At 46.2% G+C, this 14,435-nt stretch overlaps 1 protein-coding gene across 7 annotated transcripts in view; it reads left to right on the top strand.

The window, feature by feature from the left end:
- The window catches only part of BIRC6 (baculoviral IAP repeat containing 6), a 533,701-nt gene that overhangs the window by 247,172 nt on the left and 272,094 nt on the right, over window positions 1–14,435 (top strand). For 6 of the 7 annotated variants that reach the window (XM_075339505.1, XM_075339507.1, XM_075339508.1 and 3 more), the window contains exons 35-40: window positions 1,377–1,592; window positions 2,783–2,966; window positions 5,193–5,351; window positions 6,406–6,539; window positions 10,538–10,691; window positions 11,075–11,191. In XM_075339505.1, coding sequence (XP_075195620.1) covers window positions 1,377–1,592; window positions 2,783–2,966; window positions 5,193–5,351; window positions 6,406–6,539; window positions 10,538–10,691; window positions 11,075–11,191 — 964 coding nt within the window. The remainder of the gene's footprint in view (window positions 1–1,376; window positions 1,593–2,782; window positions 2,967–5,192; window positions 5,352–6,405; window positions 6,540–10,537; window positions 10,692–11,074; window positions 11,192–14,435) is intronic. The other variant, XM_075339509.1, reaches the window with a different exon arrangement.

The following is a 14,435-nucleotide window of genomic DNA, read 5'->3' as shown; positions in this document are numbered from 1 at the left end:
TCTGACAAGGGGGTGTGGCCTGGATGAAAATGGGTGTGGCTAATTGAGTCATCAGATTATGCACTAAAATTAGTCAAGATTTCTACCATGAATAATATAAGCGAAGTGCTAAGTAACAAGTGGTGTAAGCTTACAATGGATCAGTCTAAAATGCTCAATTTTTATTCCACGGAATGAGTCGCTGATGCATCTGGCACATTTTTGACAACTATTTTATCATGATTTATAACTGGCTACACATCAGAAAGATGATCACAGATCACTTGAGATCAGTGTCACAAAGTACAGTATGATCGTGTGCATTTCCCAAAAAAACACAAAACAAGTCATCGTTTTCTCCTTTTTGCACAATGTTAAAGTATATTCACCCTTTTTTTTCTGACTATTGGAAACCTGTTTGTATCTCATGTGGCTGATTTGTCACTCCTTTAGGCTTCATTCACACTTTTTTTTTTTTTTTTTTTTTTTTTTATATCATACAATAAAAAATGGATTAATTTTGAACACACGGAATCAGATTTTTATTCGCTTTTGGCCTATGGTGGCATATTTTTCTCTTGTATGGAAAACATAAATTTTTTTTATTCAACCATTCCCTGCTCATTAAACAGTAAAAACAAAATGTAAAAACGACCCGCACTCGGCTTTTATTTTTTTTTGTTTTTTTTAACGGCGCCATTAGTGAGCGATCTGCAACAGGAATCTAAAACGGACATGTGTGTTTTTACAGACATATGGGGCCCGATTCATCAAGACAGGTGTGAACATCACCTGATGCGGAGGTGGCCTTAAGTGAGATGCCCCTTATGAGTCGGGCACATCGGACGAGTGGCGTACTCCTGTAGGCGCCTCGCCACAAATGATACTTTAATTTGTGGTGTAGGAAATGCTGCCCCTCATCATGCCCCCGTCCCACCTCTACTCCACCCACTTTGTCAGAGCTGGGCAAGATTGGCATAAGACCAAAAGTCACAACATTTTAGCTCCGGCTCTAGCTGCGCCAAAACTATGCCACTTTTCAAAAGTTTTTATGACAGAATACTAACAGAAAAGGTGTAATTAATCAGGGCCTTAGTATACGGAAAAAAAATAAAACATGGCCACTGATCTTGCATATAGACTGTGATGTGTATCTGTGCTTTATCTATGGAAAAACAGATGTCAAATATTTTGTGTGAGAAGTGGTCATCTATATGGGGCCTCAGGAGTTGCCACTCGGTTTGCTAGAGCCCTAAATGAGAAGTGGACCATGTGCCACTGTAAGGCTGTAATGGCAGCTGCAGAAATGGATAAAGACTTATTGACAGAAGACTCAATCAATATGTGACTTCCATTTCTTGTAACACTCAAATTAATCTTTGTTTTTACTTTGACAGCACTTTAAAGACTTGATACGTCTACGCCGCACTGCAGAATGGCCACGGTCTGCTCAAGACACAGAAGTATCTGCAACAAAAGAGAGCCCAGAAATTGAGCCTCTGCCTTTCACGTTGGCACATGAGCGTTGTATTTCTGTTGTGCAGAAACTAGCTCTTTTCCTCCTATCTATGGACTTCACCTGTCACGCTGATCTGCTGCTGTTTGTCTGCAAGGTAACCATATTGTACGCTGCTTCTGCTGAGGAGTGAGTGTTTTGCACATTGATCAGGTGATCGGCAGCCTGTTTAACCTGAAAGACCTAAAAAGAGCATTCTTAACACTCGTTCAAAATATTCTCTGTAAATGCAGTTTGAGGGAAGAATGAAAGCCTTAAAGGAAATTCACTCTAAAGGCCCCGTCACAAACAACGAGATCGCTGACAAGATTGTTGCGGAGTCACAGTTTCTGTGACGCAGTAATGATCTCGCCAGTGATCTCGTTGTGTGACACCTACCAGCGATCAGGCCCCTGCTGTGAGATCGCTAGTCCTTGCTGAATGGTCCAGACCATATTCTTCAAAGGCAATGTCCTGCTGGGCAGGACGCATCGCTGTGTTTGACACTGTGTGACAGGGTCCCAATGACCGCTGAGATCGTTATACAGGTCGCTACAGCGTGGGAAAAGGCCTGACTGTGTGACATCTCACCAGCGACATACCAGCGATCCTTATCAGGTCGTATCGTTGTCGGGATCGCTGATAAGTCGTTGTGTGTGACTGGGCCTTTAGGTCCTTTGACATATTGACAATATGTTTCTTTTAGGTGAGTGTTTGAATTCCAGGACTGTCACACAGCGTGAGATTGTGGGTCCCAGCTTCACCATTCGTCACTCCAGGGAGTAGCAGAGATGGTCACATAAGGTTTCCACTGTAGGTTATTGGAATTATGGAAACCTCTTGATGCTGAACAGTGAGGCATCTCCGAATATGGGGATAATCGAGATGGCTGGGGGCTGCATAGTTTAGCATATTAGGCCCAAGTTTGGCCACCTCCAGAGTAGAAGCAAATAGCGGATTAGATGTTTTCAGTATTGTTTTGTCTCATGGTCAGCACAATTTCCTGATCATTTAATAACTTCCTAATGGGACCCTCTGTCCATTCTTCACATTTTGTGACCATACTTCACTGGTCGTCCTAAGGATTCATGCATGTAGGCGATATGTATGATTAATGGCAGTGTTATGGGTTTGTTTCAGGAAAGCATTTGTCTGCTACATAATCCGACTTCTTGAATTTCTATATCTAGGTACTGTTGCTAAATGATTTAGCAATGTCCTGGTGCTTTTTTACACACTTGATTTTTTTCTTTTTATAGTTTGACCCTTTGTTCATCATATTTATTTTTTTCTTTTCTACATCATTAGGTTCTTGCCAGAATTGCAAATGCTACCCGTCCGACTATACATTTGTGTGAGGTTGTGAATGAACAACAGCTGGAAAGGCTTCTACTACTATTGGTTGGCACAGACTTCAACAGAGGAGACATTTCTTGGGGTGGTGCCTGGGCCCAATACTCTTTGACGTGCATGCTCCAGGACATTCTAGCAGGTACAGCCGGGGAAACACATCTGCTGTTCCTTTAATTGTGATTTGATTTGTAATCAAGCTTTTATTAATTCTGCAGTGCCGGACTGTATAACTGTTCTTTAAAAGGGTGTTCGTTCCTTTTTACATGTAAGCAAAGGGTAGGGATCCTTATCAGCGAAAGAAGCAATACTAAAGGGAACCTGTCAGGTGCAATATGCAGCCAGAACCACGAGCAGTTCTGGGTACAGATTGCTAATCCCTGCCTAACCGTCCCTGTATACACTAGCATAGATAAAGGGATATTTAGAAAAAGTATTAATTCTTTATAAAGTAAAGATTCTTTATAATATGCTAATGAGGCCAGGGGCATGCTAACATGCTAATGAATGCGCAGCTTCGGGCTCATCTCTGCTGCCACCCGATGTTTTCGGCTCAGTGTGCATGATCAGAACGTCCCCAGACTTCCAATCATGCGCACTTCACCAGTTTCATAGTGCGGATAACTGGAAGTCCAGGAAGGACTTCTGATAATGTGCACTGAGCCAAAATCCAGTGTCTGCAGTGTCTGGAGCGGTGGCAGCAGAGAGTGAGGAAAAAGACCATGCCTCTGACGCTGCACATTCATTAGCATGTTTGCATGCCCACAGTTGCGTGCTAACATGCTAAGGGGGCCGACTAGCCAAGGGAAGTAATGCCATTGTGACTAGGCCCTGACCTCATATTAGCATAATATAAAAAAATCTTTAGAAATACTTTTTGTAAAGATCTCTATATATGCTACTAGATACAGGGACAGTTAGTCAGGGATTTGCAATATACACCCAGAACTGCTTGTGGTTCTGGGGGCATATTGCACCTGACAGGTTCCCTTTAACACTAGGATCTGCTGAAAGTGATGACATTACTACCTCCAGTAGCCCGATTCTGCAGCTGAGCACTGGTCTCGAAGATCTGGTGTTTGATCATCATCTCTTCAATTGTGAGTAATTCCTGATCATCAGTCTGCTGACCAGTGCAGCCAATTAGGAGCCTCATTTACCAGGTGACTGGTGGTGGGGACGGCAGTACTATACTGCTTTTTACAGTGTTTTGCTACTCTCTTTAATGAGAACTTGGTACAATACCCACAATAGCTGTATTATGTAGACTTTGTGCCATGGCCGCTTCAAAATGTTGGTTGTCTGGTACTGAGAGTTGAAGCTCTAATTAAAGAAATTTGTTCATCCATTCACTGTACAGACCATAAAAATGCACATTCATTTTATTTGCGTGCCGTTTACACTGTACTGCAATACCTGGTGATTAAAGTGAATAATAATGTGCACGGCCAGCCCTCTGCACGGGGGTCATTCTCCTCACATCGTAGAGAACATTGTCCTGGCAGTCCTCCAAGTTAAGGCCCCGTTACACGCGTTGATTTATCGTGCGATCGCATCCGCCCCCATAGTTTGTGCGTCACGGGCAATTTGTTGCCCGTGTCGCACAAAGTCGGTAACCCCTGTCACACGTACTTAACTCCCGAACCACCTCGCTGTGGGCGGCGAACATCTTCCTGAAGGGGGAGGGATGTTCAGCGTCACAGCGACGTCACACAGTGGCCGCCCAATAGATGCGGAGGGGAGGAGATGAGCAGGACGTAACATCCCGCCCACCTCCTTCCTTCCTCATTGCCGGCGGGACGCAGGTAAGCTGTGTTCGTCATTCCCGAGGTGTCACACGGAGCGATGTGTGCTGCCTCAGGAACGACGAACAACCTGCATCCAGGAATGTGACCGATATTTTGAAAATGAGCGACGTGTCAACAAGCAACGATAAGGTGAGTGTTTTTGCTCGTTAACAGTTGCTCGTAGCTGTCACGCTACGATATGTCAAACGATGCCGGATGTGCATCACGGAATCCGTGATCCCGACGACATAGCGCCTGATATATCGTAGCATGTAACGGGGCCTTTATGTGACTAAAAGGAATCTGTCATCAGGGTTTTTCTATTTAATATGAGAACAGTATAATGTAGGGGCACAGTCCCTGATTCCACAGATGTCACTTCGCTGCGTCTTATAGTAAAAGAAAATCTGTGTTTTAATCAGTAATTATTATTTGAGGACAACTAAAGCACAATTTGCAGCAAAATGCACCAAGACCCACAACATAAATATTGTCTTGTCCAGAAGCGTTCACAAGCTATTAGTGAATAAAATGTATACTAGAACTGTAAGACCTAACTGAACTGTGCACTGTGCCTGCAGGGGAGCTGTTAGCACCCATTGCATCTGAAGCCCTGGAGGAATCTGGCCTGGGAGAGGAGGCGGCGGCTTCAGCCGGGGATTCTGACGATTCCTTGCAGCAGTCCTCAGTCATCCCATTGGTGGAAACAGTGGATGAGCCTTTAACTCCTGACATTACAGGTAATTGGGACCCTCTACAGGCAAAGCACTTAACGAGTTAAATGGGTCGTATTATATATAATATTTTGAGGACTGGTAGACATTGCAGGTAGATGACCATTACTGATAGAGGTAGTCTTTCTTTTTTTCATTGCAGAGCTTAAGGGAATCTCATTTGATTCATGCTACCCAACCATAGTTAGCATTAATCAGAGCCTTGCTGCATGTCTGCAGCTGGGTACACTTTGTTTCCTGAAACACCCCAGTGTTTCAGAGAAATTCTAAGTTCGAGATCCTGCTAGGGACCATAGCCAGAGATGTGAGTAGACAAGCATTGCCTCCTTTGACTTGTCCCCGCACCTCTCCAGGTGATTGACAGATCTTTCCCATGTGTGTACATAGGTTGACCTGTTTGTCATCTGGAGCAGTGCGGTGGGAAGCCAGCCAGGGACCACATTAGATTAGTCACATGTCTCCCTCTAGTCCCAGGTTGGTGCTTCAAACTATTGCTCTGAAATGCCAGAGCCTTTAAGAGACCAATATACCTGGCGGCAGTGGTGCACCGAGGCTTTGATTCATGCTGCCTGTGGTTTGGCCAGCAGGAATCTAATGATCTGTTCCTTTTTTACATAGTTTTTTTTTTTAACTGTTATTTTTGTGTACAATGAAGTATTAGGGCCTGTGCACACGTTGCAGATTTGGCGCATTTTTTACTGCGCAGATTTGTCAGTTTCCGAATTCCAGCAAAGTAAATGTCTCATTCACACTTAGCTTATTTTTCATTTGCAGATTTGGGTCAGATATAATCTGCAGCATAACAATTAATTATTTCAGCATTTTTGCTGTTAAAAGATGTAGAAATGTCTGAACCAAATACTTAATGTGTGCACGGATGTCTGGACTGTTAAATGGGACAGACATATAATCCGTATGTGATTTTATTTTTTACATTCAGTTACATAGAAAGCATGAAAGTACAGCCTTAAAATTGCCCAGTAATCGTCCTCATGGTCCAGGTGTTTAGGTGGCAAACCTCCCTACTTGGCAGTATTAAAGCTGTTTTCATCACCCAAAGGTGCTCCTCCTCTATCATCTTTGGATAAAGATAAAGAAATTGACCTTGAGTTACTGCAAGACCTGATGGAAGTTGATATTGATCCTTTAGATATTGATTTGGAAAAAGATCCTCTTGCAGCCAAAGTCTTCAAGGTAAGATGATCTTGTCTTCTCGGTGTATAGAAGCCTTTAATGACACTTGTAATGTATTTTTTATGTAAAGGATCTGTGAAAATTATATTTTGTACAGGTTATTTCCTCCAATGAGCGAGCCTAAGATATTAGTTCACTTAGACTTGGAAATAAATTTTCTGTTTGTGATGACCCTTTTAGGGAACAGACTGTTTTTTTTATTTTCGTCTCCTATTGTTCCTTGATCTGAAGCGCCACAGTTCTTCAGTTACTTATTTGGAAACCTGCACATAATAAACTCCATTAATATCTTGTTTGTTTTTTTTTGCTTAAGTGTAAAGTGAAAATCTCCCAGCGAGGGCTATAGCATATTACTAACAGTGTATCGGTCACCCGTAGACTATAGAGGCACCGACTTAGCTTATGTCATGAGATAATTATAAACACATCATGACATTTCTGTTATGAAGATTTCATGTTGCCCGAACCATAAAAACATACTGTATGAAACAGCCTTATACATGGTGACTAGGTGGACTAGTCAAGGGCGTGGATCCTGGTGTCTCTTTCCCACCTGGTTGTGCTTGACGGACAGGTCACTATACACACATGAAGTGACGGCTCAGTCATGAGGAACTGGCCACGGCAGGATTTTTCCACCTTGGTTAGTTGGTGTGGTCACCATTCTTTCTGGAATGAGAAAGCCAGGATGTTTGTGTTGATGAAGCCTGTGTTATGATTTGGGCAGCATGAGGCACCTGACAGACAGACATTGCTACCTTTTAGACAATTTAGACAAATGCCTATGGATGATTGATGTCAATGTACCCTAGAAAAATTTTTTTTTTTTCAGGCTCACTTGCTAAGTGTAAAAGATAACTACAATAGGTCGTCTTTGGTGATAGATTTCAGAATTTATCCTTTAAATATGAGTATCAGATGTTGAAAAATCCACATAATAGTTAGCGACTACAAATTGTAAATTTACGGCATATAGTTGCAACAAGTGTATGGAGCGGGCTCAAGAGCTGAGCCTGCCCCATACGAAGTGGACACCGGCTGTGTTACATAGCCAGCATCTGTTGTAACTGCTGGGAATACAGCTTACTCCGATCATTAATGTTTTAACTATTTAAGTGTTGCGGTTAATGATGCCATTACAGGGAACCAATGATTCGGTATGGCAGTTGGGGGCCCGCTGAAGCCCCCTATTACTGCCATCTTAGTCCTTGTGAAGCTCAGCCACAGACCTGGCTCCAAAGAACAGCAATTTCACTATATATTGAAATATTGTGGCTGATTGCTACCGTATTTTTCGGACCATAAGACGCACTTTTTTCCCCCCAAATATTGGGGGAAAGTTGGGGGTGCGTCTTATGGTCTGACTATAGGGCTGCGGCCGGGAACGAGGGTGCTGTGGTGGAGCGGGTCATCGGGGGCACGAGCAGGCAGCAGCAGCGCCTGCCGTGACCACGTGGGCCCGCTCATTACATATGCACGCCCATCCTCCCGGCCATTTCTCAGCGCAGAAGCCGGCGCTGACAGGTGGACGGGAGGACGAGCGGGGACGCGCGCATGGTAAAGAGCCGGTCCGCATGATCACCCCTAACAATTACAGCCTGGAGTGATCATGTGCGGCTGTATTCACTGCACCCCGCGCGTCATTACCAGCGCGGGGTGCAGTGAATCAGTACACTCACCCGTCCCCGTGTGTGGAGCCGCCCCCTGCTGCACGCGATGTTTTCCTGTTTGTGCCGGTCAGCTGATCTGTGCTGAGCCGGTCAGCTGATCGGCACAGACAGGAAGACATCGCGTGCTGCAGGGGAACGGCTCCACACACACAGGTCAGCGTGCCAGAGAGGAAGATGATCGGCTGCAGGGAGTGAGGAAAAGGTGAGTATAAACGTTTATTTTTTTTCTCTGTGCTATAGGATACAGGCCATATACCAGGATGGTATATGAGCACGATGGGGGCATATAGCAGGATGCGAGTATGTGAACAGTCTGGATGGGGGGGGATGTGAACAGGCTGGATGGGGGGGGATGTGAACAGGCTGGATGGGGGGGGGGGATGTGAACAGGCTGGATGGGGGGGGGGATGTGAACAGGCTGGATGGGGGGGGATGTGAACAGGCTGGATGGGGGGGGGGGATGTGAACAGGCTGGATGGGGGGGGGGGATGTGAACAGGCTGGATGGGGGGGGATGTGAACAGGCTGGATGGGGGGGGGATGTGAACAGGCTGGATGGGGGGGGATGCGAACAGGCTGGATGGGGGGGGGGATGTGAACAGGCTGGATGGGGGGGGATGTGAACAGGCTGGATGGGGGGGGGATGTGAACAGGCTGGATGGGGGGGGATGTGAACAGGCTGGATGGGGGGGGGGATGTGAACAGGCTGGATGGGGGGGGGGATGTGAACAGGCTGGATGGGGGGGGGGGGATGTGAACAGGCTGGATGGGGGGGTATGTGAACAGGCTGGATGGGGGGGGGATGTGAACAGGCTGGATGGGGGGGGGGATGTGAACAGGCTGGATGGGGGGGGGGATGTGAACAGGCTGGATGGGGGGGGGGATGTGAACAGGCTGGATGGGGGGGGGATGTGAACTGGCTGGATGGGGGGGGGATGTGAACTGGCTGGATGGGGGGGGGATGTGAACTGGCTGGATGGGGGGGGGGGGGGATGTGAACTGGCTGGATGGGGGGGGGGAATGTGAACAGGCTGGATGGGGGGGGGTATGTGAACAGGCTGCATGGGGGGGCTATGTGAACAGGCTGCATGGGGGGGGTATGTGAACAGGCTGCATGGGGGGGGTATGTGAACAGGCTGCATGGGGGGGTATGTGAACAGGCTGCATGGGGGGGTATGTGAACAGGCTGGATGGGGGGGGTATGTGAACAGGCTGGATGGGGGGGTATGTGAACAGGCTGCATGGGGGGGGATATGTGAACAGGCTGCATGGGGGGGGTATGTGAACAGGCTGCATGGGGGGGGTATGTGAACAGGCTGCATGGGGGGGGGGTATGTGAACAGGCTGCATGGGGGGGGGTATGTGAACAGGCTGCATGGGGGGGGGTATGTGAACAGGCTGCATGGGGGGGGGGGTATGTGAACAGGCTGGATGGGGGGGTATGTGAACAGGCTGGATGGGGGGCGGTATGTGAACAGGCTGGCTGGGGGGGTATGTGAACAGGCTGGATGGGGGTTTATAGCAGGATCATATACAAGGCAGGAGGATCATTACCAGGATGGGGTACCTTAGTAGAGAATTTGGGGACATTACCCCCATAACAGTTTCAGCAGCAGATCCTCGCCCCATAACAGTGTGTCATGACCACATTTTTTGCTTAAAGTTTTATTTTCCTCCTCTAAAACCAGGGTGCGTCTTATAGTCCGGTGCGTCTTATAGTCCGAAAAATACGGTAGTTCGAGTTCCCTAAAAGGACTAAAAAAATAAGTTTAAAAAAAGTTTTATAAAAATGAAACTTTAAATCACTCCCCTCTTCCCATTTAAGAAATAAAAAAAAATAAAATTAATAATATTTGGCATCACCGCATAGATGAGTAGAATAAAAGCTGTATTATCTGCTTGGGCACTTATTACGATATTCTAGAATACTATATATGAGTTTTTTTTCTGGTGTTGGCATTTTATATGGGGAAAAAGCCGGTGACAGGTTCCCCATAATGTGAGAAGACCCCTTTAAACTTGCATCAGAGGTAATCATTGGAAGGTTCTCCTGACAGATGGCTGCATCATATGTATAGCCATAAAGATAGTAGAGTATGTATACATCATCCATAGGTTTTGTTGTTTTAATATAAAAACAAAATGACTTCAGTGCAGAAAAGTAAGCTTAGGCCAGTGGAGACGCAGTGCTGAAATGGCTGTCAGTTTTTATGCCGTAATCTGCCCCTTCTGGGACAAGTTCCTCTATATGTTCCAGTGTATCTTGCCTATAATATTAATGCAGTTCATTGAGTCTGTCTTCTTTTCAATGTTTTTCTCCCACCCAAAGCCGATTAGCAGCACATGGTATGATTATTGGGGTGCTGATTATGGCACCTATAATTACAATCCTTACATCGGAGGCGTTGGAATTCCTGTAGCAAAGCCAGCAGCCACTGCGGAAAAAAATGGCACCCAAACTGTGACCGTGTCCGTGTCTCAAGGTAAGATATGTCCGTGCTGTGATGTGTGTGATTAGGTACCTAATATAGGTATAATAGGTATAATCATCCAGGTATGGATGATTTATTATTTTATTTGCAATGAATTACAGTACATATTTTATCAAGGTAAATTACAACTAATAGGATTTAAGGATTTAAATTGCAGGGAGTAATCGCACCCCCCTCCTTGTATAATAAGTCACGGGTGATTACTTTGGTTATGGATGGAGAACTGCTCTTAATTGAGATCCTGAGCTGACTAATCTTTTCTTATTTTTTCAGATTTATTTTTTTTTTTACTGCTTATTGATTCTGAGGCCATTTTTATTTGGCCACTTTGCTGTTTTTCTTCTTTGCTTTAATTGAGTTGTCTCTGCTTCTAGCTCTAGATGCTCGTCTGGAGGTTGGTCTTGAGCAGCAGGCAGAGTTAATGTTAAAAATGATGTCCACACTTGAGGCGGATTCCATTCTGCAAGCCCTGACCAACTCATCACCTACATGTAAGTGTGTATAATAACCTGTTAGGGTGTATGTAGTCACCCGCAATGTAGGACTAGTGTGATAAGCCTGTAATAGATGAATGCCCCGGTGCCAGGCCACATGAGTCCTCCCATTCTCCCTGCAGGCAAAGAGCGATTCCAGGATTGCCCTTTATTTATCTCCATCCTTTTGTCTATCGATTCCGACCAGGTTCCTTGTCTTTGCTTGAAGTAAAGCATCCCCACAACATGATGCTACAACCACCATGTTTGACAACACGGATGGTGTTTAAAGGGTGATATGCAGTGTTAGTTTTCCACCACATAGTGTTTTGTATTTAGCCCAAAAAGTTCTCCAGAGCACCTTCTTCAACATGCTAGCTATGTCCCCTCATTTGCTTTTTGCAAATTGCAAATGGTTCTTCTTATGGCTTTCAGAAAAGATTTTCTTCTTGCCACTGTTCCATAACACCCAAATTTGTGGTATTTGGCTAATAGTTTTCCTGGGCTCTGGATCTGTGTAGCGCCTCCTCAGTGACCTTGGACTTACTGGCTGCTTCTCTAAATAGTGCCCTCCTTCCTTGGTATGTAATTTTAGGTGGGCAGCCACATCTTAATAGGTTTTCAGTCGTGCCATACTTCTTCCATTTTTGAAAGATGGATTGAACTTCATAAGATCTATAACCTAACCATGCTCTTCTCTTCTCCACAACTTTATTCCTGACTGGTTTGGTGTGGTCCTTGGGTTTCATGATGCTGTTTGTCCCTAATATTCTACAACAAACCTCCTGAGTCTTTAAGGCTGCTTTCACACATCCGGTAGGTGCAGAGCCGGCCAGTCCGGCTCTAAAACCTATGCAACGGATGTGGCGAAAAAGCCGCATCCTTTGCATAAGTTTTTTTAAATGTGGCCTGTCCAGTTTTTGCCGCTTGGGGCATGCTTCAGAGCATGCGCAGTGGCAAAAACCGCATGCGGCGGCCGGATGCGGGTTTTGCCGCATCCGGCGTCCATAGGCATGCATTGAAAAATACGCCGCATCAGCCGGATGCGGCGTGGTTTTTTTTTTTTTTTTGCCGTACAAAAAACGTGCCAGGCAACGTTCCATCCGGCCGCTGCATCGGCTAAATTTGCTGCATGCGGCAAAAAACTGACAGAACGCAAGCCCACTCTGCACAATGCGGCACGAATTAAAGTCTATGCATGAAAAATGCAACCGGCAGCAAAAAAAAACTGTTGCGTTTTTTCTGCAAAGTGCCAGATTGTGCTGCACAGGAAAAAACCTTAGGTGTGAAAGCAGCCTAACAAAATAGCTGTAGTTATACTAACAATAAGTTATACACAGGTGGACTCAATATACTAATTAGGGACTTCTGGGGGCAATTGGTCACTCAGGATTGAATTTAAAGATATCAGACTACAGGAAGGTGTATATAAATGCACGGCACAATTTTCAGATTTTATGTTTTTGAAATATTTAGATAACCATGTATCATTTTTACACTGCACAAATACTTGATACTTTGTGTTGTTATATCACATAGGTTCCCTTTAATTAGGGATTTTATCACCAGGATTTTCTACTCAATATACAGCTTCAAGTCTGAGGTGTTTTCACCTCTACTCACACACACCTTCTGAGGCAGCTCAGCTGACTTTTAAATGAGCTGTAAATTATTGATTGGACATTAGGGAACAACCAGACTCAACATTTAGACAAGCCTATGAAACGCTGGGAGAATATAGTCTGGTCAGATGTGACCAAAATTGAACCCTATGGGTGCCATAATACACTCCATGTTTGGAGGCCAAAAGGCAATGCATAACGCCCAAAAAACGCCATACAAACAGGTTCCCACCTCCAAACTTTACTATTAATTGTTTTAGAGAGAAAAAATTAAGCTGCTAGAATGGCCCAGCCAATTGTCTGACTTTGAATGCAATAGAAAATTTATGAAAGGCACTAAAGCTCAGAGTTCATAGAAGGAGCCCACGAAATCGTGTGTGTGTGTGTGTGTGTGTGTGTGTGTGTGTGTGTGTGTGACCAAAATCACACCTGAGCAATGCAGACAACTAGTTTTTCAATACACGAGGTGTCTTGGTCTTGAAGCTGTCTGGACTGACTAAGTATTCAGTACATTTCAATAAGGGTGTTCAATACTTTCTTCGGCGCTCCATTGGGAGACCCAGACGATTGGGTGTATAGCACTGCCTCCGGAGGCCACACAAAGCAATTACACTAAAAAGTGTAAGGCCCCTCCCCTTCTGGCTATACACCCCCAGTGGGATCACTGGCTCACCAGTTTTCTGCTTTGTGCGAAGGAGGTCAGACATCCACGCATAGCTCCACTGTTTAGTCAGCAGTAGCTGCTGACTATATCGGATGGAAGAAAAGAGGGCCCATATGGGGCCCCCAGCATGCTCCCTTCTCACCCCACTTGTGGTTTGTAAGGTTGAGGTACCCATTGCGGGTACGGAGGCTGGAGCCCACATGCTGCTTTCCTTCCCCATCCCCCTGAGGGGCTCTGAGGAAGTGGGATCTTACCGGCCACCAAGCCCTGAGGCCGGGCTCCATCCACAGACCCATAGAACCTGCTGGATGTGGAGCGGGAGTGCCGTTCAGGGACAAGGCCCTGCAACTTTCAGGTACTCTGTGTCCCCGTATGGCAGGCCACGCACACCCCAGGCTTGCTGGGTGTGCTAGTGCGCCGGGGACTGTAGCGCTGTGCGCTGGGCTTATAGTCCCCGCAGATTACTGGGGGACTTTATGTGTGTGGATCGCCGCGCCGACCGCCCCTGGAGCGGCGGCGCAGCTGCGACTTGTAGTGCGCCGGGGACGCGCCGACCGCGCTTTTACGGCGGCGGCGCTTCTAACTTTAGTCCCCGGCTTTCTGCGGCCTAGCTCCGCTTCGTTAACGCCCCCCACCCTGTCAATCAGGGTAGGGGAGAGACGTTGTTCAATCGGCAGCGCCGAGGGCTGGAGCACGATTTACATGCTCCAGCCCTCTCACTGAGCACAGTAGGACACAGGCTTCGCACTTTTTTCTCTGTGCACGCCCTAGGCCCGCCCCCAGGCTTGCAGCTCCCCAGGACGCCGGCAGCCATTATACACATGCAGTCTGGCTGGAGAATGGACGCAGGCTCTGGGGGACCCAGGCTAGGGGTTTCTGGCGACCACACACCCGCGCTAAGCGGGCGGTAAGCAGCACATACGTGCGGCCCCACTAGTGCCACAGTGTTATATTTTTCGCTGTACCATAGACACTG

The sequence above is a fragment of the Anomaloglossus baeobatrachus genome, chromosome 3 (genome assembly GCF_048569485.1).
Source record: "Anomaloglossus baeobatrachus isolate aAnoBae1 chromosome 3, aAnoBae1.hap1, whole genome shotgun sequence".
NCBI classification, from domain to species: Eukaryota; Metazoa; Chordata; class Amphibia; order Anura; family Aromobatidae; genus Anomaloglossus; species Anomaloglossus baeobatrachus.
This window is presented reverse-complemented; position numbering and strand designations above follow the sequence as displayed.